This window comes from Salmo trutta, chromosome 22 (assembly GCF_901001165.1).
Source record: "Salmo trutta chromosome 22, fSalTru1.1, whole genome shotgun sequence".
In the NCBI taxonomy this organism is placed as follows: domain Eukaryota; kingdom Metazoa; phylum Chordata; class Actinopteri; order Salmoniformes; family Salmonidae; genus Salmo; species Salmo trutta.
The window spans coordinates 35,590,560-35,613,301 of NC_042978.1; the positions used below are offsets into that span (position 1 = coordinate 35,590,560).

General features: G+C 43.1%; 1 protein-coding gene and 1 pseudogene across 2 annotated transcripts in view; one reads left to right on the forward strand and one right to left on the reverse strand.

The window, feature by feature from the left end:
* Window positions 1–1,390: 1,390 nt before the first annotated feature.
* LOC115157895 (TBC1 domain family member 7-like) lies at window positions 1,391–17,873 on the forward strand (annotated as a pseudogene).
* A 138-nt stretch (window positions 17,874–18,011) lies between these two features.
* LOC115158649 (phosphatase and actin regulator 1) overlaps window positions 18,012–22,742 on the reverse strand; it is a 61,621-nt gene continuing 56,890 nt past the window's right edge. For both annotated transcript variants that reach the window (XM_029707837.1, XM_029707836.1), the window contains exons 8-13: window positions 21,995–22,151; window positions 20,871–20,926; window positions 20,694–20,755; window positions 20,243–20,383; window positions 19,848–19,924; window positions 18,012–19,734 (exon numbers count right to left, since the gene is read on the reverse strand). In XM_029707837.1, the coding sequence (XP_029563697.1) occupies window positions 19,719–19,734; window positions 19,848–19,924; window positions 20,243–20,383; window positions 20,694–20,755; window positions 20,871–20,926; window positions 21,995–22,151 (509 nt within the window). In that variant the 3' untranslated portion in view covers window positions 18,012–19,718. The remainder of the gene's footprint in view (window positions 19,735–19,847; window positions 19,925–20,242; window positions 20,384–20,693; window positions 20,756–20,870; window positions 20,927–21,994; window positions 22,152–22,742) is intronic.

The window sequence follows — 22,742 nt, forward strand, 5'->3', positions numbered from 1 at the left end:
CCTACCTCTCCCAAAACCTTCCATTTTTAAAATAAAATAAAAAATATATATATATATATATTTTTTTATGTAAATATTTAGACAAAATTTAACAAAAAAATCACAATCAATATGAACAGTTCTATCTAATCAAAATGAACATAATCCACTCAAAACAAACGTTCAGTAGTAGATGTCTAACAAGACCAAGAATCAACACAGAAAAGTAACAAGAAACGCCATCATAAATAGTTGTCGCCACCGTGTGGTAGAAAATGGCGTTGCCCTCACGTTAATTGGCTTCAGAAGGTTACTAGCATAACAGCACAATTACATCACTAAATAATCATAGCATCACCACATACAAGTAATAACCAGTACATTATATTTCCCCCCACTCACTCATGCTACCAGGAGCTCCCTGAGAATTCCACTTGGGCAGACTGCGAAACCTAGGCCTCTGGCGTGCATCAGCAACCACAGTACTTCTTGAAGCCGGGTCTCGGATCCCTCCACGTGACGTCCGGCGAAGACAAGAATCCGGGTCACGGCACCAGTGTAACAGATGTATATCGTACTCTCCTTGCGTTGTGTTTTCTCCTAATAACTCACATCAGCCAGTGGTCCCAGTTGAGCATCATTTATTCCTGTTGTTAAATGAGAAACAGCACGGTAGTTGTGCAGGGCTTAATGATACTGATGGCTGTCGATGGCAAAAGCCCTTGCATCACATTTTCATACTGGGGTCACAAAATACAAAAATACAATACAAAATATAACATGTGTAAATACCTGTTGTTAAATGAGAAACAGCACGGTAGTTGTGCAGGGCTTAATGATACTGATGGCTGTCGATGGCAAAAGCTGTAGCATGAAGACAACTGTGTTAGCAGTGGGCTTATGTGACCATTACAACGGTGTATGCTAGCTAATACTTATCTACAGCAATCATATGCCAAAGCACATCACAGAAAGCCCCTCAATCCCTAACAGGTACCATATACCCACACATGTATAAATCAGTAACGTACAGCAAACTTGTACACATTGTAAAATATAAAATATAAAACAGTATTCAGAACGTGACCTACCCCTTGCATCACATTTTCATACTGGGAAGACCTGACGTTCGCGATCTCCCCCTATCTGCAAGCGGGGCCAATCACAACACACCTTATTGTCATCAGTTGACGGGAATTGACGGGTAATTGCCGCATCAGGCAACGTCGTGCTCCCCTTGAAAACAATGACATCCGGTTCGCCGTCTACCTTGTACCATGTAAACGCAGCATTACTGTCAACTAGCCTGCCTGATAAACTTTATCAGCCTGCCCGATTATCTGTGCTGTGAAGTTGATGTGATTTTCCGGAGACACGTCATTACCCTTCTGTGATTTGTCCAGGTGTCAGTATGGCAGAAGACCCCCAGAATAACTTTGTTCTGCCTATTATGAGAAGGTGGGCTTCAGAGGGGTGGAGGATAATAAATCACTGGAGATACTTATGAAAGAAAACCCATTGGGTACGGGCAACATGAACATTGGATTATTACCACAGTGACAGCACAGTATTACTGTTACAAGAAGTGCACCACAATAACTATTACTGCTAGTACTGATGCTTCTACCTTCATTGTTATGTAGGCCTATGCTATTAACCTTGCCTTGCATGTGTGTGGTTTGCTTACCTTGTGCCTTTTTACTTGTGTATTTCTCTGTCAGATGTGGAGAAACTGAGCACATTCAGAGGTTCCCGCTGCCCTCAATGTACAAGATCCATGTGTGGAAAGTCTCACACACAAGCTACATCCAACACAGGTGAAACTCTGGAAGACTAACCTTTTTAACACCTCTCACTATTAAACCCATAGACACCCCTGTCTCTCACCAGGCAGACAGTAGTGAAGAGAACACACCAAAAGCACAGCTAAGTCTAGGGCTGTTACGGTGACCATATTACCACCACAATGGCAGTCACAAGTCATGACAGCAGTCAAATTCCACATGACCGTTTAGTCACGGCTTCTCCAAGCTCTGATGCTGCTGATGGTCATTAGTAACCTACCAAACTCACTAACTGCCTGGTACTCAGCACTCTATTGTCCCTCTAATCACTCTGACATCAATGCAAATGTATTTGAAAATCGAATCAAACACTTCATGAGAGCCTATGAGCTCATGTTGCGCAACATTTCTATAGGTTATGAAATTGCATGAAAAATACAGAGTGATGGCCTCTATTAAAAAGAGGATGATCCCATCAGCTTTCAATAGGCTAGGCCTACTATATTTATTTCTCAACTTTCCTAATATTAAGCACATTGCTTATCTTTACAACAGGAGTATAGCCTACCTGACTCAAGTACCCCTGACTGCCATGTGCAATTCGGGGCCGGGCTCAATTTTTGTAAAAACATTTTTATTTAACCTTTATTTAACCAGGTAGGCGAGTTGAGAATAGGTTCTCATTTACAACTGCGATTTGGCCAAGATAAAGCAGTGTGACAATAAACAACAACACAGAGTTACACATGGGATAAACAAATGTACAGTCAATAACACAATAGAACATCTGTATACAGTGTGTGCAAATTAAGTAAGGAGGCAATAAATAGGATATAGTGGCAAAATAATTCAAATTGAGCAATTAACACTGGAGTGATAGCTGTGCAGATGAGGATGTGCAAGTAGAAATACTGGTGTGTAAAAGAGCAGAAAAGAATATATATATATATATATATATATATATATGGGGATGAGGTAGGTAGTTGGTTGGATGGGCTATTTACAGATGGGCTGTGTACAGCTGCAGCAATCGGTAAGCTGCTCTGACAGCCGATGCTTAAAAGTTAGTGAGGGAGATATGTCTCCAACTTCAGTGATTTTTGCAATTTGTTCCAGTCATTGGCAGCAGAGAACTGGAAGGACAGGCGGCCGAAGGAGGTGTTGGCTTTGGGGGTGACCAGTGAAATATACCCGCTGGAGCGCGTGCTACGAGTGGGTGTTGCTGTGGTGACCAGTGAGCTGAGATAAGGCGGAGCTTTACCTAGCAAAGACTTATAGATGACCTGGAGCCAGTGGGTTTGGCGACGAATATGTAGCGAGGACCAGCCAACGAGAGCATACAGATCGCAATGGTGGGTAGTATATGGGGCTTTGGTGACAAAACGGATGGCACTGTGATAGACTGCATCAATATGCTGAGTAGAGTGTTGGAGGCTATTTTGTAAATTACATCGCCGAAGTCAAGGATTGGCAGGATAGTCAGTTTTACGAGGGTATGTTTGGCAGCATGAGTGAAGGATGCTTTGTTGCGAAATAGGAAGCCGATGTGGGCGGAGTCAAACATGTGACCCCCGCCCACCTTTTTTGTCCATCTGAGGTTTGACAGTCACACACTGAATACAAACATATTTCATTTTTTAAGACTGTAAGAAATATTATATAAAGTACCAGCAGATGGGTTGTAACACTTTTCACTTCCTGCTACATCATCTTTACTGAACAACATAACACAATTAACAATTGAAACAATTAAAAGGCACAGCAGACAAAAACAAGGTTTGACAACTCCTCAAAAATGGCTTCACTCCTGCTCCTCAAAAGAGGCAAAGACAGTAATGTTCTTGTTGTCAACTGCCTCCACATAGAACATCTCATAATCTCTCTGTAAAATGAACGGTTCCTTGAGGAGAATATTTTGCTCTTCATCCAGGCCATCATACAACCGTAGTTCTTTAAGGGTTGTAATGCATCTTCCCCCTCCATCATACAACCGTAGTTCTTTAAGGGTTGTAATGCGGTCTTCCCCCTCCATCATACAACCGTAGTTCTTTAAGGGTTGTAATGTGGTTTTCCCCCTCCATCATACAACCGTAGTTCTTTAAGGGTTGTAATGTGTCTTCCCCCTCCATCATACAACCGTAGTTCTTTAAGGGTTGTAATGCGGTCTTCCCCCGTCCATCATACAACCGTAGTTCTTTAAGGGTTGTAATGCGGTCTTCCCCGTCCATCATACAACCATAGTTCTTTAAGGGTTGTTGTTGAGATTTCTAGCTCACTCAGGAAAAGAAAAAAATATATATAAATAGATAAAAGAGAAGCAAATGGGTCTGAAGTGTTCAATTAAATGGGGAACGAGTGATTTCTTTAAGTTTCTTAGATGCTCAGATATGTTACGTTATGTGCGCATGCGCAGCTTCACTAGAGACTTAAATTACAGCACCTGGTAATCACTTCACCGTAGACAATCATCAGGAGCACACAGCCCGCTGGTATGTAACTGCGAACTACTCAGTCTAGCATTGATGTTTGTCACTTATATGTTTGTGCACTGAACGTTTACCTCACTGTGTCGGTGTTAGTTGGCCGGGAGTAACTTGTAGCTCGCTGGGTGCGGTAGCTCAGCGAACCAGATGCTATATAGCATTAGGCTATTATTATCAGCCATTTGCATTGTGCTGATTGTTCGGAGCACTCTGCTGGTTTCTGGTGGCGGTGGTGATAGCGGTGGTTTGGTTCGGTGATCCATGGTGGAGTGCCGCATTATGTTGCGTTTGTGTGTAAATCCTTTGGACGAGGCATGTGGTGGCAAGGGTTCTGTGTCCTGTGACAGCGTCCATAGCAACCTGTGACGGCAGAGTCACTGTGCGCATGCTCCTCTGGCGCTGGGCATTCTGGGTGATGTAGTCGGTGCTGTTTTAAGCCAGATTCGCCACATCTTTGATGGTGTTGCAGGCTTATTTGATTTATTATTTACATTATTATTATATTACTTGAATAACATACTAAATAATATATCTGAATAATATATTGTCATTACTTGTTTGTTGTATTTCAGGTTTATGACCTGTGGTCATTTGATTTAAAATAAAATTAAGGACAAAACACGAGTCATGACATTGTGTGCTTCCTGGTGAGCCTTTTCGGAGGGCTAAATAACGAAAATCCGAACAGTTGTAATGTGGTCTTCCCCGTCCATCATACAACCGTAGTTCTTTAAGGGTTGTAATGCGTCTTCACCCTCCATCATACAACCGTAGTTCTTTAAGGGTTGTAATGCGGTCTTCCCCCTCCATCATACAACCGTAGTTCTTTAAGGGTTGTAATGCGGTCTTCCCCCTCCATCATACAACCGTAGTTCTTTAAGGGTTGTAATGCGGTCTTCTCCCTCCATCATACAACCGTAGTTCTTTAAGGGTTGTAATGCGGTCTTCCCCCTCCATCATAGAACCATAGTTCTTTAAGGGTTGTAATGTGGTCTTCCCCCTCCATCATACAACCGTAGTTCTTTAAGGGTTGTAATGCGGTCTTCCCCCGTCCATCATACAACCGTAGTTCTTTAAGGGTTGTAATGCGGTCTTCCCCCTCCATCATACAACCGTAGTTCTTTAAGGGTTGTAATGTGGTCTTCCCCGTCCATCATACAACCGTAGTTCTTTAAGGGTTGTAATGTGGTCTTCCCCCTCCATCATACAACCGTAGTTCTTTAAGGGTTGTAATGCGGCTTCCCCCTCCATCATACAACCGTAGTTCTTTAAGGGTTGTAATGTGGTCTTCCCCCTCCATCATACAACCGTAGTTCTTTAAGGGTTGTAATGCGGTCTTCCCCCTCCATCATACAACCGTAGTTCTTTAAGGGTTGTAATGCATCTTCCCCCTCCATCATACAACCATAGTTCTTTAAGGGTTGTAATGCATCTTCCCCCTCCATCATACAACCGTAGTTCTTTAAGGGTTGTAATGCGGTCTTCCCCCGTCCATCATACAACCGTAGTTCTTTAAGGGTTGTAATGCGGTCTTCCCCCTCCATCATACAACCGTAGTTCTTTAAGGGTTGCAATGCGTCTTCCCCCTCCATCATACAACCGTAGTTCTTTAAGGGTTGTAATGTGGTCTTCCCCGTCCATCATACAACCGTAGTTCTTTAAGGGTTGTAATGTGGTCTTCCCCCTCCATCATACAACCGTAGTTCTTTAAGGGTTGTAATGCGGTCTTCCCCCTCCATCATACAACCATAGTTCTTTAAGGGTTGTAATGTGGTCTTCCCCCTCCATCATACAACCGTAGTTCTTTAAGGGTTGTAATGCGTCTTCCCCCTCCATCATACAACCGTAGTTCTTTAAGGGTTGTTGTGCGGTCTTCCCCCTCCATCATACAACCGTAGTTCTTTATTAAGTGTTGTAATGTGGTCTTCCCTGTCCATCATACAACTGTAGTTCTTTAAGGGTTGTAATGTGGTCTTCCCCCTCCATCATACAACCGTAGTTCTTTAAGGGTAGTAATGCGGTCTTCCCCCTCCATCATACAACCGTAGTTCTTTAAGGGTTGTAATGCGGTCTTCCCCCTCCATCATACAACCGTAGTTCTTTAAGGGTTGTAATGCGGTCTTCCCCCTCCATCATACAACCGTAGTTCTTTAAGAGTTGTAATGTGGTGTTCCCCCTCCATCATACAACCGTAGTTCTTTAAGGGTTCAAATGTGGTCTTCCCCGTCCATCATACAACCGTAGTTCTTTAAGGGTTGTAATGTGGTCTTCCCTGTCCATCATACATCCGTAGTTCTTTAAGAGTTGTAATGTGGTCTTCCCCCTCCATCATACAACCATAGTTCTTTATTATGGGTTGTAATGCGGTTTTCCCCCTCCATCATACAACCATAGTTCTTTATTAAGGGTTGTAATGTGGTTTTCCCTGTCCATCATACAACCGTAGTACTTTAAGGGTTGTAATGCGTCTTCCCCCTCCATCATACAACCGTAGTTCTTTATTAAGGGTTGTAATGCGGTCCTCCCCCTCCATCATACAACCGTAGTTCTTTAATGGTTGCAATGCGTCTTCCCCCTCCATCATACAACCGTAGTTCTTTAAGGGTTTTAATGCGTCTTCCCCATCCATCATACAACCGTAGTTCTTTAAGGGTTGTAATGCGTCTTCCCCCTCCATCATACAACCGTAGTTCTTTAAGGGTTGTTGTGCGTCTTCCCCCTCCATCATACAACCGTAGTTCTTTAAGGGTTGTTGTGCGGTCTTCCCCCTCCATCATACAACCGTAGTTCTTTATTAAGGGTTGTAATGTGGTCTTTCCTGTCCATCATACAACCGTAGTTCTTTAAGGATTGTAATATGGTCTTCCCTGTCCATCATACATCCGTAGTTCTTTAAGAGTTGTAATGCGGTCTTCCCCCTCCATCATACAACCGTCGTTCTTTAAGGGTTGTAATGTGGTCTTCCCTGTCCATCATACATCCGTAGTTCTTTAAGAGTTGTAATGTGGTCTTCCCCCTCCATCATACAACCGTAGTTCTTTAAGGGTTGTAATGCGTCTTCCCCCTCCATCATACAACCGTAGTTCTTTAAGGGTTGTAATGCGGTCTTCCCCCTCCATCATACAACCGTAGTTCTTTAAGGGTTGTAATGCGGTCTTCCCCCTCCATCATACAACCGTAGTTCTTTAAGGGTTGTTGTGCAGTCTTCCCCCTCCATCATACAACCGTAGTTCTTTAAGGGTTGTAATGCGGTCTTCCCCCTCCATCATACAACCGTAGTTCTTTAAGGGTAGTAATGCGGTCTTCCCCCTCCATCATACAACTGTAGTTCTTTAAGGGTTGTAATGCGGTCTTCCCCCTCCGTCATACAACCGTAGTTCTTTAAGGGTTGTAATGCGGTCTTCCCCCTCCATCATACAACCGTAGTTCTTTAAGGGTTGTTGTGCGGTCTTCTCCCTCCATCATACAACCGTAATTCTTTAAGAGTTGTTGTGCGGTCTTCCCCCTCCATCATACAACCGTAGTTCTTTAAGGGTTGTTGTGCGGTCTTCCCCCTCCATCATACAACCGTAGTTCTTTAAGGGTTGCAATGCGTCTTCCCCCTCCATCATACAACCGTAGTTCTTTAAGGGTTGTAATGTGGTCTTCCCCCTCCATCATACAACCGTAGTTCTTTAAGGGTTGTAATGTGGTCTTCCCCCTCCATCATACAACCGTAGTTCTTTAAGGGTTGTAATGTGGTCTTCCCCCTCCATCATACAACCGTAGTTCTTTAAGGGTTGTAATGCGGTCTTCCCCCTCCATCATACAACCATAGTTCTTTAAGGGTTGTAATGTGGTCTTCCCCCTCCATCATACAACCGTAGTTCTTTAAGGGTTGTAATGCGTCTTCCCCCTCCATCATACAACCGTAGTTCTTTAAGGGTTGTAATGCGTCTTCCCCCTCCATCATACAACCGTAGTTCTTTAAGGGTTGTTGTGCGGTCTTCCCCCTCCATCATACAACCGTAGTTCTTTATTAAGGGTTGTAATGTGGTCTTCCCTGTCCATCATACAACTGTAGTTCTTTAAGGGTTGTAATGTGGTCTTCCCCCTCCATCATACAACCGTAGTTCTTTAAGGGTAGTAATGCGGTCTTCCCCCTCCATCATACAACCGTAGTTCTTTAAGGGTTGTAATGCGGTCTTCCCCCTCCATCATACAACCGTAGTTCTTTAAGGGTTCAAATGTGGTCTTCCCCGTCCATCATACAACCGTAGTTCTTTAAGGGTTGTAATGTGGTCTTCCCTGTCCATCATACATCCGTAGTTCTTTAAGAGTTGTAATGTGGTCTTCCCCCTCCATCATACAACCATAGTTCTTTATTATGGGTTGTAATGCGGTTTTCCCCCTCCATCATACAACCGTAGTTCTTTAAGGGTTGTAATGAGGTCTTCCCTGTCCATCCCAATTACACTAGGGAGGGAAACAGTGCCTTTAAATGTTTGGAGTTCGCACCACCTTGCTGGCTCTAGGGTGTCCCTGAGAAGAACATCTGCTTCCTTGAAGAAAAAGGAAGAATAAATATGAAGAGCAGTGCCTCATTGGGTGATCAAGTCAAATTACACCACACTTTCACAATACCACCATGCAAACAAAAGCCACTATTACTAAAGGGGTTTAGAGTGATATCTAGAACTACTCAACAAGTCTTCACAACTATTATATCTTGCCATGCCTCAAGCCTTCAGTATTACACACAGTAGACTACATACCCAGTTCACAGCTCCCAGTTCACCATGCATCAAGCCTTCAGCATTACACAGTAGACTACATATCCAGTTCACAGTTCCCAGTTCACCATGCATCAAGCCTTCAGTATTACACACAGTAGACTACATACCCAGTTCACAGCTCCCAGTTCACCATGCATCAAGCCTTCAGCATTACACACAGTAGACTACATACCCAGTTCACAGCTCCCAGTTTACCATGCCTCAAGCCTTCAGCATTAAACAGTAGACTACATACCCAGTTCACAGCTCCCAGTTCACCATGCATCAAGCCTTCAGCATTACACAGTAGACTACATACCCAGTTCACAGCTCCCAGTTTACCATGCATCAAGCCTTCAGCATTACACAGTAGACTACATATCCAGTTCACAGCTCCCAGTTCACCATGCATCAAGCCTTCAGCATTACACACAGTAGACTACATACCCAGTTCACAGCTCCCAGTTCACCATGCATCAAGCCTTCAGCATTACACACAGTAGACTACATACCCAGTTCACAGCTCCCAGTTCACCATGCATCAAGCCTTCAGTATTACACAGTAGACTACATACCCAGTTCACAGTTCCCAGTTCACCATGCATCAAACCTTCAATATTACACAGTAGACTACATACCCAGTTCACAGCTCCCAGTTTACCATGCCTCAAGCCTTCAGCATTACACAATAGACTACATACCCAGTTCACAGCTCCCAGTTCACCATGCCTCAAGCCTTCAGCATTACACACAGTAGACTACATACCCAGTTCACAGCTCCCAGTTCACCATGCATCAAGCCTTCAGCATTACACACAGTAGACTACATATCCAGTTCACAGCTCCCAGTTTACCATGCCTCAAGCCTTCAGCATTAAACAGTAGACTACATACCCAGTTCACAGCTCCCAGTTCACCATGCATCAAGCCTTCAGCATTACACACAGTAGACTACATACCCAGTTCACAGCTCCCAGTTTACCATGCCTCAAGCCTTCAGCATTAAACAGTAGACTACATACCCAGTTCACAGCTCCCAGTTCACCATGCATCAAGCCTTCAGCATTACACACAGTAGACTACATATCCAGTTCACAGCTCCCAGTTCACCATGCATCAAGCCTTCAGCATTACACAGTAGACTACATACCCAGTTCACAGCTCCCAGTTCACCATGCATCAAGCCTTCAGCATTACACAGTAGACTACATACCCAGTTCACAGCTCCCAGTTCACCATGCCTCAAGCCTTCAGCATTACACAGTAGACTACATACCCAGTTCACAGCTCCCAGTTTACCATGCATCAAGCCTTCAGCATTACACACAGTAGACTACATACCCAGTTCACAGCTCCCAGTTCACCATGCATCAAACCTTCAGCATTACACAGTAGACTACATACCCAGTTCACAGTTCCCAGTTCACCATGCATCAAACCTTCAATATTACACAGTAGACTACATACCCAGTTCACAGCTCCCAGTTCACCATGCATCAAGCCTTCAGTATTACACACAGTAGACTACATACCCAGTTCACAGCTCCCAGTTCACCATGCATCAAGCCTTCAGCATTACACACAGTAGACTACATACCCAGTTCACAGCTCCCAGTTCACCATGCCTCAAGCCTTCAGCATTACACACAGTAGACTACATACCCAGTTCACAGCTCCCAGTTCACCATGCATCAAGCCTTCAGTATTACACACAGTAGACTACATACCCAGTTCACAGCTCCCAGTTCACCATGCATCAAGCCTTCAGCATTACACAGTAGACTACATACCCAGTTCACAGCTCCCAGTTCACCATGCATCAAGCCTTCAGCATTACACACAGTAGACTACATACCCAGTTCACAGCTCCCAGTTCACCATGCATCAAGCCTTCAGCATTACACAGTAGACTACATACCCAGTTCACAGCTCCCAGTTCACCATGCCTCAAGCCTTCAGCATTACACAGTAGACTACATACCCAGTTCACAGCTCCCAGTTTACCATGCCTCAAGCCTTCAGCATTACACAGTAGACTACATACCCAGTTCACAGCTCCCAGTTCACCATGCATCAAGCCTTCAGTATTACACACAGTAGACTACATACCCAGTTCACAGCTCCCAGTTCACCATGCATCAAGCCTTCAGCATTACACAGTAGACTACATACCCAGTTCACAGCTCCCAGTTCACCATGCATCAAGCCTTCAGCATTACACAGTAGACTACATACCCAGTCCACAGCTCCCAGTTCACCATGCCTCAAGCCTTCAGTATTACACACAGTAGACTACATACCCAGTTCACAGCTCCCAGTTCACCATGCATCAAGCCTTCAGCATTACACAATAGACTACATACCCAGTTCACAGCTCCCAGTTCACCATGCATCAAGCCTTCAGCATTACACACGGTAGACTACATACCCAGTTCACAGCTCCCAGTTCACCATGCATCAAGCCTTCAGCATTACACAGTAGACTACATACCCAGTTCACAGCTCCCAGTTCACCATGCATCAAGCCTTCAGCATTACACACAGTAGACTACATACCCAGTTCACAGCTCCCAGTTCACCATGCATCAAGCCTTCAGCATTACACAGTAGACTACATACCCAGTTCACAGCTCCCAGTTTACCATGCCTCAAGCCTTCAGCATTAAACAGTAGACTACATATCCAGTTCACATCTCCCAGTTCACCATGTATTTTGTTTTCAGTATCGTCTAGAAAAAAAACAGATTGTGCTCATTAGGTAATGTAAGGGAACCTCTAGAGATGTGTGTACAAGAATGCACCTCACTTTAGCTAATAGCCTATACAGTACCTGATCCTGCAGAGCTGGATGCTGATGTGACATGCTGTGACTTTTTGGGGGTGACGTCTTCTACATCATCCTGAAATATATTGGAGAGGGGGGGGTTTAAGTCTTTAGACATTAGTTTAAGACTATACCACTCATCATATGAGAGGGGGGGTTAAGACTATACCATTCATCATATGACACCTCCTACCTGTAGTGTGTTTTGTTTTCACATGTTTTTGATCTTTCAACCTCTCTTCTTCAGACCTTAGTGAGTGAATGACACACATTCAATATGAAAATATATTCAGGTCAGTCTGGCTACAGTGAAACAAGTGATTTTAAGGATGCAAATTAAATGTTTTTTTTAATGTTCAAGACTTATGGCATGGGAAAGTTCTGCAGGAGAACTAGGCACCACCATCACCTAATTTGCTGCATGTTTTCCTTTGAAAAAGAAAATCACACAATCGGATGGGGATCCCAAAAAACGTTATATCCACTAGTGATGAGAATTTCATAATTTATACATACCTCAGTGAAATCACACTGTGCTTCCATTGCAATGTACAGAGCGTACTGTAAGTTAAGAAAGAGTAGGTTACGTTTGATAGTTATGATAACAACAATAATGGTAATAGTAAATATTAATAATAACAAGAAGTCACAGCATTTCACATCAGAATCCAGCTCTTCAGGAGCTTGATGTATGAATAGTGTATGTAGTGTAAAAACTGTAGGAAATAGGTCCCAAAAAGTGTCAAGAATAATAAACAAGAAAAGTATGAGCAATAACAATAGTGTGCTTTGCATGCTGCAAGCACATAAATAATAACTTTTCATATGTTATAACAGAAAATAGGACTGATATAATATTCTGAATAGCCAGCATCTTAGCATCAAAACAAACACCCCACAGTTGTTAGAGAAACCTGGCTTTGGTAGGCCCTGTGGTGTGAACAAGGTACACTTTCCAATAAAGGAATGACAATCAAATGGTACCGTTCAGTGGAATAACATCATCCACACCAAAAGTCTTCCAAGGTCCAGGGGACAAGATCCGAGCAATGTTTCTGTGAACACAGTGTATGTGAAAGTAAAGAATAAGTACAATTCAACAGGTTTTTAATACTCCAGCATGCATAACAGTTTTCAACACAGAACTGAATTAGCCCAAGTATTTTTCACAACATGTATGGGTGTTGCTTGACCAAAAAATGTATTTTCGACTGAAAACACACCATTTCTCACATCAATGAACTCACATGCCAAAAATCTTTCCTTGGACACTATTTCAAAGCAATGTGTATGCTTTCTTCATAAATGTGTTTTGAAGTTTTTCTTATTTAACTTCAGTTTGCACAACATTTACATTTTAGTCATTTAGCAGACACTCTTATCCAGAGCGACTTACAGTAGTGAATGCATACATTTCATACATTTTTTCCCCCGTACTGGTCTCCCGTGGGAATCGAACCCACAACCCTGGCGTTGCAAACACCATGCTCTGCCAACTGAGCCACAAGGGAGCCAAGTTACAATGACTTTTCTTAACTTGCCATGTATGTTGGGACCAGGTGATTTCATTACTGTATATACTATGTGTAGGCTGTGTAGACTCGCTATGTGTTACTAAGGGAATAGCATCAACGATACACATTTAGAGCCAGCCAAACACAACAAGGCACACAATGAAGAAACACAGAAAATCAACGATCAATCGATTACATAACTGTACGTGTAAACCTAGGCTTACTGCTCAAGTTTATATTTATTTTCATGTAGGTTAGGTTCGATTAAGATTCAACGTTTACCTCAACTTGGGTGACCTTGAAGGAGACTGGAAGGGTTCGGTTAAACGCGTTTGACACCGCCCACATTGAGCCCGACCCGACGTTTGACTCCGCCCACATTGAGCCCGACCCCGAACTGCACACTGCAGTCGGGCTTCTCACCTGGCTGGCATGAAAATGAATCGCGGGAAACGCGTCCTCATTCGCTATTTAAGTGCATAGATGACATGTATTTTTTCCTGCTGCCCCTGTTTCGAGACAGGTGCATGATAATGGTCCATTCTAAATCAAAACAAATTTCATACATATATTATTTAGTATATGTAAAGACAAGATTAAATCAAGAATAGTGTGATGGGTGACAATATTAGCCTATCACTTGTGAATGGTATACTGTATTATCACTTGTGAAAGATGCCCAGCTTAAGGCAAGAAACAGCGCATGCTTTTTTTGGCAACTTTTTAAAATCATAGTCGCACACCTCATGTAGCCTAGCCCATAGGCCTAAGGTTTGTATCACAACTAAAATGGCCAAATAACTTCTTAAATTGAAGCACATTAATCCGCATTACAAGTGATATTTTGCCTAACTGGCATACATACGCACCGCGAGAGTTTCAAGTTTGGGGAAGATCATTTTCACCATAAAAAAGCATCTTTATAATAAAAGCATTACATGCATAATCACATTTGTGTTCACTTTTGAGAATGGTGTTTTCCTGCTAATGGAACATTAGTGCTTATAGCCTACTGCGCTTATAATGTGAAGAAATAGCCTAATAGTTTAACATTTTAAGCTAAACGTTCTCATCTGTTGCGTCAGTCTCATTGCTTAAAACATAATTTATGCTAGTGGTTGTATTAATTTGGGATCTATCGCATACCACAACTGTCCCAGACTATGTTTGGAATATTTATTTCTCGCACAGAATAGGTCAACTTTTGTAGTATGGGGGATAGTAGATTGACATAGGCTAGTGCTTTTGCTGTTTGTTAGGCTTACTCATCTTGTTGGTTGACGAAAAGTAAATGTGGACATTTCTTTGAATATCTTCAATATGCTCCTCGGAATTGGATAAGGACACACGCAGTTGCATCCCTAATGTGTCTGTCTTCACTTGTAGCCTGTGAGAAAGATTTGATCACGAGAGCCATGTGAGTGAGAGGTGCGAGCATACAGGCGGGAGAAGGGAATTATAATTAGTATATTCAGCCCAAGGGCACAACGGCCACTGGCTGCAAAAAGCATGGATATTTTTAGGGGGCATTACGGCCACACAAAGGGGATGCAGGCGGAAAATTCGAGGCATTATCAAGTGCTTGTCAAATTGGGAATAAGAGACTGATGAAGTGTGTACAGCCTGCTCAAAAAACAAATCAGAGCTCATGCCTTTCATGCAATTTTTTTCAAATCATTAGTCGCGTCATGCAGTCTTAGAATGTATAAAAAAATCCAAACACAGCCAAGTCTAGGTCCAAGAGGCTTCTACCCCCAAGCCATAAGACTCCTGAACATCTAATCAAATGGCTACCTAGACTATTTGCTTTGCCTCCCCCCCTCTCCACACCACTGCCACTCTCTGTTGTCATCTATGCTTAGTCACTTTAATTAACTCTACCTACATACTACCTCAACTAACCGGTGCACCCGCACATTGACTTTGTACCGGCACCCCCCCTATATATTATTTTTTACTGCTGCTCTTTAAATACTTGTTACTTTTATCTCTTATTCTTATCCGTATTTTTTGAAACTGCACTGTTGGTTAGCGGCTCGTAAGTAAACATTTCACTGTAAGGTCTACACCTGTTGTATTCAGCGTATGTGACTAAAACAATTTGATTAGAACATTTGTATCACAACTACAGTTACATAAATAACTCTAAAGTAAGCTGATACGACTACCGGTTTCTGTGTTAACCGCTCAACACAGAATAGCCGGACGTGCGCACTCCTCCAAATTGTTGGGAAAAAATATCCTTTCTGTTTTATTCAGCTATGTTCAATTGTATTCTTCATACTATAAAATAGTGGCACAGAATTTTAAGCAAATCTTGTCTTCTAAATGAACTAGTATAGCCCATAGCCGTATGGCATAGCCAGATCAGGGCCAAACATAAGGACAACTCATAATATGCTGTTCGGTTCCTCTGAATAGACTACATTTTCTTCATATCATGTTTCTTTAGACCTGTCTAAGACCATACCCCTGGTAAGAGGAGAGAGAGAAGAAGAGACCTGATTAGGATATAGAGAGAACCTGGGGGGCTTTGTTTTTTTTGGTATTGAATTTGACTGATTTCCTGGTACTTTTGTATACTTTTTAGCCAGTAGATTTGAAAGTAGTGATTAAGAGCCAAAAGTGGCCCCCAAGAATGTCGTACTATGTCATATACTGTATGTGCAGATATGTGCACCACATCATTGCTCCCTTGCTCTCTGTGTACGTATGGCTAGCTGTCACTCGAAGGGCTGAAGCTCATTGGCTAGAACTCGAATTGCTAGGGGGCTGGCCCACGTGGGGGAAAATGTAGGGAAATGGTGCCGCACAGCTTCCAGAAAACTAGGGATTTCAAACTAGGGATTTCATGGCTAATTGAGGTAAAACAGTAATTCTGATAATAGATTATGCATGTATGAACTACACATTGGCACATCCAGCCCAAAGTGGGAGGTTTAAAAAATAGTTGCTAGTTGCCAAAGCTTCGAAGCATGTCTTTAACAGAACATACAAACATTTGGAGAGAGGTGAAAGGAAATCAGGCCCTTGTCCTGAACGTATATCTTACCTCTACTTGGTCCTACTCAGAAACTTGATTTAACTTTATTCTTTGTTAGTATAATCATTAGGTTAGGTTACTTAAGTGTGAGACTGACAGGTGTGTCTCTGTGTGGGTTTGAAGAAGATGAGGACTTCCTTTCCATAGCTCGAGCCATGGAGGAGATCGTTATTGGCTGATCAAACGCTTTGTCAACCAGTTTAACAACAAGTTTGGAGATTCCATACCCCATCTGTGTGTGTACACCATCTATCTTTCAACACATCTAACCCTGTGTCTTGACTCTCTCCCCTCTTTCTGTGGCCGGTTGGTTTAGCCCAAGAGTCTGGAGCACTATTTGAGTGTGGAGGAGCCTCGGCTACTGAACCATCTGAAGAATACAGGGGCCCTGGCCATGCTGCCATACAGCCTATGGTTCAGACGCTGCTTCGCTGGCTGCCCAAGTCTAGTCTGCAGAGGTCAGACACACTGATGCTTATTTCTCTCAACAACCCAGGCGTGAGAGTCGTGATCTTTGCATATGCAAATCAAATTTGTCAAATGTCGCACTTTGCTGTTCTGCGAGTGGTCTGGGGCGGTTAGAGAAGTAACGTACCATGTTAGCTATGACGCTTTTGTTAAATTCATTGCTGTTCGGTTGTGATGTGTCTCTGGACTGAATGCTGGTCTCAGGGTGTGGGATAAGGTCATCAGGGGATCCTGTAAGATCCTGGTCTTTGTTTATGTGGAGATCTTTCTCAGCTACAAGATCAGGCTGATGTGAACTAGCCGGCCAGAGGGTGTGGTCAACTTCCTGTGCAATGTGAGTGATGTCATCCTCATGGGACAATCTGTTTTATTGGTCACAGTCTCAAACCTGCAGCCAACCAAAATGATTTACCTCCTTTCTCTACCAATCACATTGATTTGTTTTGTTTTCTCCTTCCTCTAGCAGGTGCACAAGAGAACACAGATGCCATAGTGACTAAAGCCATTGACCTGTGGCACCCCCATGCACTCTGTATAGAATCACAGACCTCCAGATCCCCAGCCAGACACTCTTGATGGAGGTCATTGACATTGGGATATGCTTGGACTCTCCCTCCCCTCAACTGGAGAACTCTGCCACTAACAAACATCCAATGATTTTGGACTCAATGGATATAATGAATGACTGTACTAAGGACTGGTCCAAGGTAAAAAATTATATATATATCTATGGTTGGGGAAACTGGTTCCAGACCTGTGCTTAGAGAGGCTTACTGAGCAGACTGTGATTTTGGATCACAGCAGCAGTCCACTTTTTTTAATAGCCTGGTCCCAGATCCGTTTGTGTTGTCTTGCCAACTCCTCCAACCTACTCGGTTCAGTCTACTCCAAATGAAGCCCCTTTCCTTGAACATGTCCTGATGGAAGGAAGTTAGAGGTGGCTTTGCTTGGCATGTGAATGTCTAGCAGAAGAGCACAGTTAAATCATGTATTTGTCAATAAACATACATTTAATGACAGAGAATGTTGAGTGCATTAAAACCACTCAAATATACTGTTCTACTTCTATTATGAAACAGTATGGTTTCATTTAGTAAAGGTGAGTTAAGTTCTCACTGTTGGTGATGCTACATATGTATGGAATAGAGACAGTTGAGGAAAGCAGTTTTGAATGTTGTTTTTTAATAAGTTTCCTTTAGATAAGAAACTGCATACATGATAGAAGACGAACAATAAGTTAACAATCATCACATGCAGTTTCCCTCTGTACAAAAAAGAAAAACATTTTAGTTTATTTTGTATTATGTACACATCTTATACAGTAATTCCAAAAGAATGTCCTCTTTCTTTTGTTAGTATGGAGAGGCACAGGGAGACGGTCCTGGGTCGTGTTTAGTAAGCACTCCGTTGTAAAACTTTTCCCATGTTTTGTACCTTATGAACATGTCCCTGTACATACACGCATACCAAGATACACCACAAGTCAAAGGGTTCTCCGACTAAACGATCAAGACCATCAACTGCATGTGTTTATTATAAAATAATGTATGAGCTAAAGCTTGTAGTGTACTTTCATTCACAGCCAAAGGGTTGTCTAATGTCGGTTCTCCACTATGAGGCTAAACAAGGCGGAAACATACAATTCCTGTTTTCAGAAATCTAAATTCCATTCCCTTCATAACTATTGACCATTAACTTGCCAGTCTATGAAGCACTCTGCTGAAACATTGTATAGACAACATACTTGATCAAATGTCATTAAAACAAAGTACATTTGGCAACGTTTTCATCCCTGTAAACAATGACAGGCACAGTGACACTATACAGAGGGTTGCAGAACTCTCAATAATAATGTTGATCTGGGTTGCATTCAAGATCACAACTCATAACAGCGTTTCAAAGTGTATTTGGTATTGAGCAGGCAGCTCTCTGAAATGTTCCCAGTAATTGTTCTCTTGAATGCAGCCCCGGAGGAAAGAAAAGTTCAATTATTGCTAGGTTCATATTTCTATACTGTATCAACATGAACACAACATGGACAGGATGTGTTGTATTTCAACATTTAAGGGTATATATTCTGGTCATATTCTCATACTACAGCTTCCAGAGTAGCACATGGTGTATACGGTATTGTAAGTAGTACTGCAACACACTTATTACAGAATCCTATTCTGCAGTCCTATCTGATTGAAAGGGCTTGATCCCTCTGTTTTGGAAACAGCAGCCCTTGGAGGAGAATCATTTTTCCCAATCAGTTGTAGGAGGTCTCTGTATTTGTAATTTTTTTTGATACCCTGCCAAACTCAATCTCCCACAATCCCAAAGTCCCATTGGCACAGATATAGGAGCAGAGTTCCATAACTCCTCCATAGAGTACCGTCAAAAACCAAAGTGCAATAAAGTAAACACATTAACCATCTTCATTATTAACAATTATAATAAAAGGCTATTAAAAAAACCAATACTTTTTAGTCCATATAATCTCAGTTGACAGAGAAGCCAGTCAGTCTAGTGCCTTCTGTCAGTCTCTCCATGTGTATGACGGTCCCTCTCCCCAACCCGACCACACTGTGACCTCTCTGTGACCACTGGACCAAAATACTGTTGTAGTTTGTCCAGTCTGCCCTTTCCATTCATTGGTAGCCATTTTGGGTCAACACTGGAGCCTGTAGAAGTGTCAGTCGCCCAGTTCTGTACACACTCCGCCAGGTTCAGATTAAGTTTACGGTCAGGTTCAGATCACGCTCTACTCTGGTTCTGGTCCAGTTCTGGTCTGGTTGTGTTCTGGAAGGGGAGGGGTGTGGTACACAGAGGCAGCAGTTTTGAGGTCCAGCACTTGAGGTTGTTGAAAAAGATGGCATAAGAAGAACTATGGTCGATGAAACCTACAGGACAGAGAGAGGGAGAGAGATAATTAGTTACTGTATACACTGCTTGTAGTATGGGCAAGTGTATCTGTGTTGTGTTGCAGAGTGTAGTATGGCTGTGACATACATACCTGGTTAGATGGCGACTACCCTCATGCACTTCCATCTCTGTGCTTTTAAATTCATTGAGTTCTTTACGTATAGCAGCCTACAAGGGACAAACAGAACCGGAGATCAGTCAGAAACAAACACAGTATACGCATGACTAGAGTTGCAAAATTCCGTGAACTTTCAATAAATTCCCTGGTTTCCCAGCAATCCTGGTTGGAGATTTCTGGATTTCCTGCTTATTCCCTTCTTATTCTGGGAATCCTCCAACTGGGATTTCAGGAAAACCAGGGAATTTATTGAAAGTTCCTGTAATTTTTCAACCCTACGCATGACTGTGCATTTGTGTTTGATTGTATATGTGTGTGTGATTGTATATGTGTGTGCGGTGTGCGCACCAGCATGTGAGTGTTATTACCTTATCTGCAGCTGTGAGTCTTGTCCACGGTTTGTCTGCCCTCCTGTCGTAGTCCTGGGCGTCGGCTACCTCTACATAGTCACTGAAGCGGGTCAGGATCTTAGCTTCCCTCAGCTCCTCCACTGTAGGCCTCTGACTCAACTGGGGACAGGAGAAAAGGGTTGTCAGAGAGTGTGTGTGTGTGTGGTGACTGAGGGTCTCGGGGGCAGTAGATATGGATTATTGCATTAGTTGTTCTCAACCGTAAAACAATAGATGGCTTCGCAGGCAATCATCCAAACCGTTAGAGAAATAGACACGCACACCGCTTATGTTACACAATAGAGGATGAGATAACTTGATGTCATAACAGGTAATACTTTTATATTTCTAATGATCTGCCATCTAATGGAAAGTGATACCCTATTCCCCTCTCTCACCCTCCCCCTCTCACCCTCCTCCCCCCTCTCACCTTTCTAGACAGGCGTTTCTTGAGCTCTCTCATCTCATCTAGCTCCTCCAGTTCATTGCGCGCTGAGAGAGGGAGAGACAGGTTAGAATAGAATAAAACAAAATAGAAAAGTCACTATTGTCCATTTAGTGAGAAACTGGAAATGTGTATTCTGCCTATCTAGTCTGTTCTACTTACGTTTGAGTATGTTTCTCTGTTCCAGCTCCTCTGTAGTTGGCCGTTGACTTAACCTCCTGAGAAAATGAAACTAAAGTCAGCCAGGACCGTTTCCTAACTTCTTTTATTGGGTTTTATTTTCTGATGTCAGACCAGTCTACTCTGTGAGCCAAGACTCCCTCAGATGTATTTACTTACCACCTCAATAGTCTGACACAGTGATTCACACAGCAACGAGAGGGAGGGAATGGGAGGGAGGGAGGTGAGGGAGATGAAAAATTGAGAGAGGGAGGGAAGGAGAAGGAAAGGGGAAGCAGAGAGATGGAGAGGTAGGTAGAGAATTAGATACATGGAGAGAGAGAGGGAGGGAAGGAGAAGGAAATGGGAAGCAGAGAGATGGAGAGGTAGGTAGAGAATTAGATACATGGAGAGAGGGAGGGAAGGAGAAGGAAAGGGGAAGCAGAGAGATGGAGAGGTAGGTAGAGAATTAGATACATGGAGAGAGGGAGGGAAGGAGAAGGAAAGGGGAAGCAGAGAGATGGAGAGGTAGGTAGAGAATTAGATACATGGAGAGAGGGGTGGAAGGAGAAGGAAAGGGGAAGCAGAGAGATGGAGAGGTAGGTAGAGAATTAGATACATGGAGAGAGGGAGGGAAGGAAGTGAGGGTGGAGGCAAGAAGCAGTGAGTGTAACAAATGAAAGTGTGAGGCGAAAGAAAGGAAGGAAACTGTTTGAATTCTTTATTCCTGTATTGCCACATTTATGTTCTGTACTCTGTGAAGGTAAAATCCCACTTGAAGCTGGCCGCCCTCTCACTGGCATATTCAAGATAATATGTCAGGCTCTCTTTTACTCTTCTTCGTCTCTCCCTCTCTCCTCATCGGTTTCCTTCCATCCTCCGTCCCTCTCCCTTTTCTCACATCTCATCTCTGTCTCGCTCTTCACCTCTCCCCCAGGTCACATCTCAATCAGGCCAGAGCAGGGTGTACAGGCGCTGACTAGGAGGGGAGCTGTGTGTGTGTGTGCGCGCATGCACCATGATAGCTATATACAATCTCTAAAAAAGCAGCTGTGTGTGTTTGTATATAGGAACTGAGTGCCCTCCTAGCCATTGCTATAGGGAGGGTGTATGTGTGTGCATCTCACCGTGTGAGCTTGGTGCCTATCTGCTGCCTGAACTCCAGTCTCTCCTGGTCTGACTGTCTGGGCAGGATGTTCTTCTCCTCTAGCTCTCTCACAGACGGACGGTTACTGATCTTAATGGCCAAGGAGTCCTTCCTCAATACCTTCAGAGCCAGGGTACCTACACACACACACACGTTATTGTCCATTAAATGTTTATAAAATTGAATTACTAACACCACCAGTAGCTAACTCATGCACTAGCAATTCAATTGTCACAACTTTTATCCTCTCCAGTGAGCGCTACAGGATGGGAGTGTGTTTACTGTTTCCAACCCACTCCTCTGTTTACATAACCAGATTACAGAGAGGAGAGAGAGGTGTTTGTGTGTGTGTGTATAAATGGTTCAGATTTTTTTATTTTATTTAACCTTTATTTAACTAGGTATCTCAGTTGAGAACAAATTCTTATTTACAATGACAGCCTACCCTGGCCTAACCCGGACGACGCTGGGCCAGTTGTGCGCCACCCTATGGAACTCCCATAGGGCGGCCGGTTGTTATACAGCCTGGAATCGAACCAGGGTCTGTAATGACGCCTCTAGCACTGAGATGCAGTGCCTTAGATCTCTGCGCCACTTGGGAGCTTGAAATGGGCCTCAAATCAATAATTCACTGCTGAAAGGAACTACTGGAACAAGGTATCTGAGGACTAGCCATCGTGTGTTTCATGACACACATTACTGTCACCTTGGTGCTTTGATTGGTCACA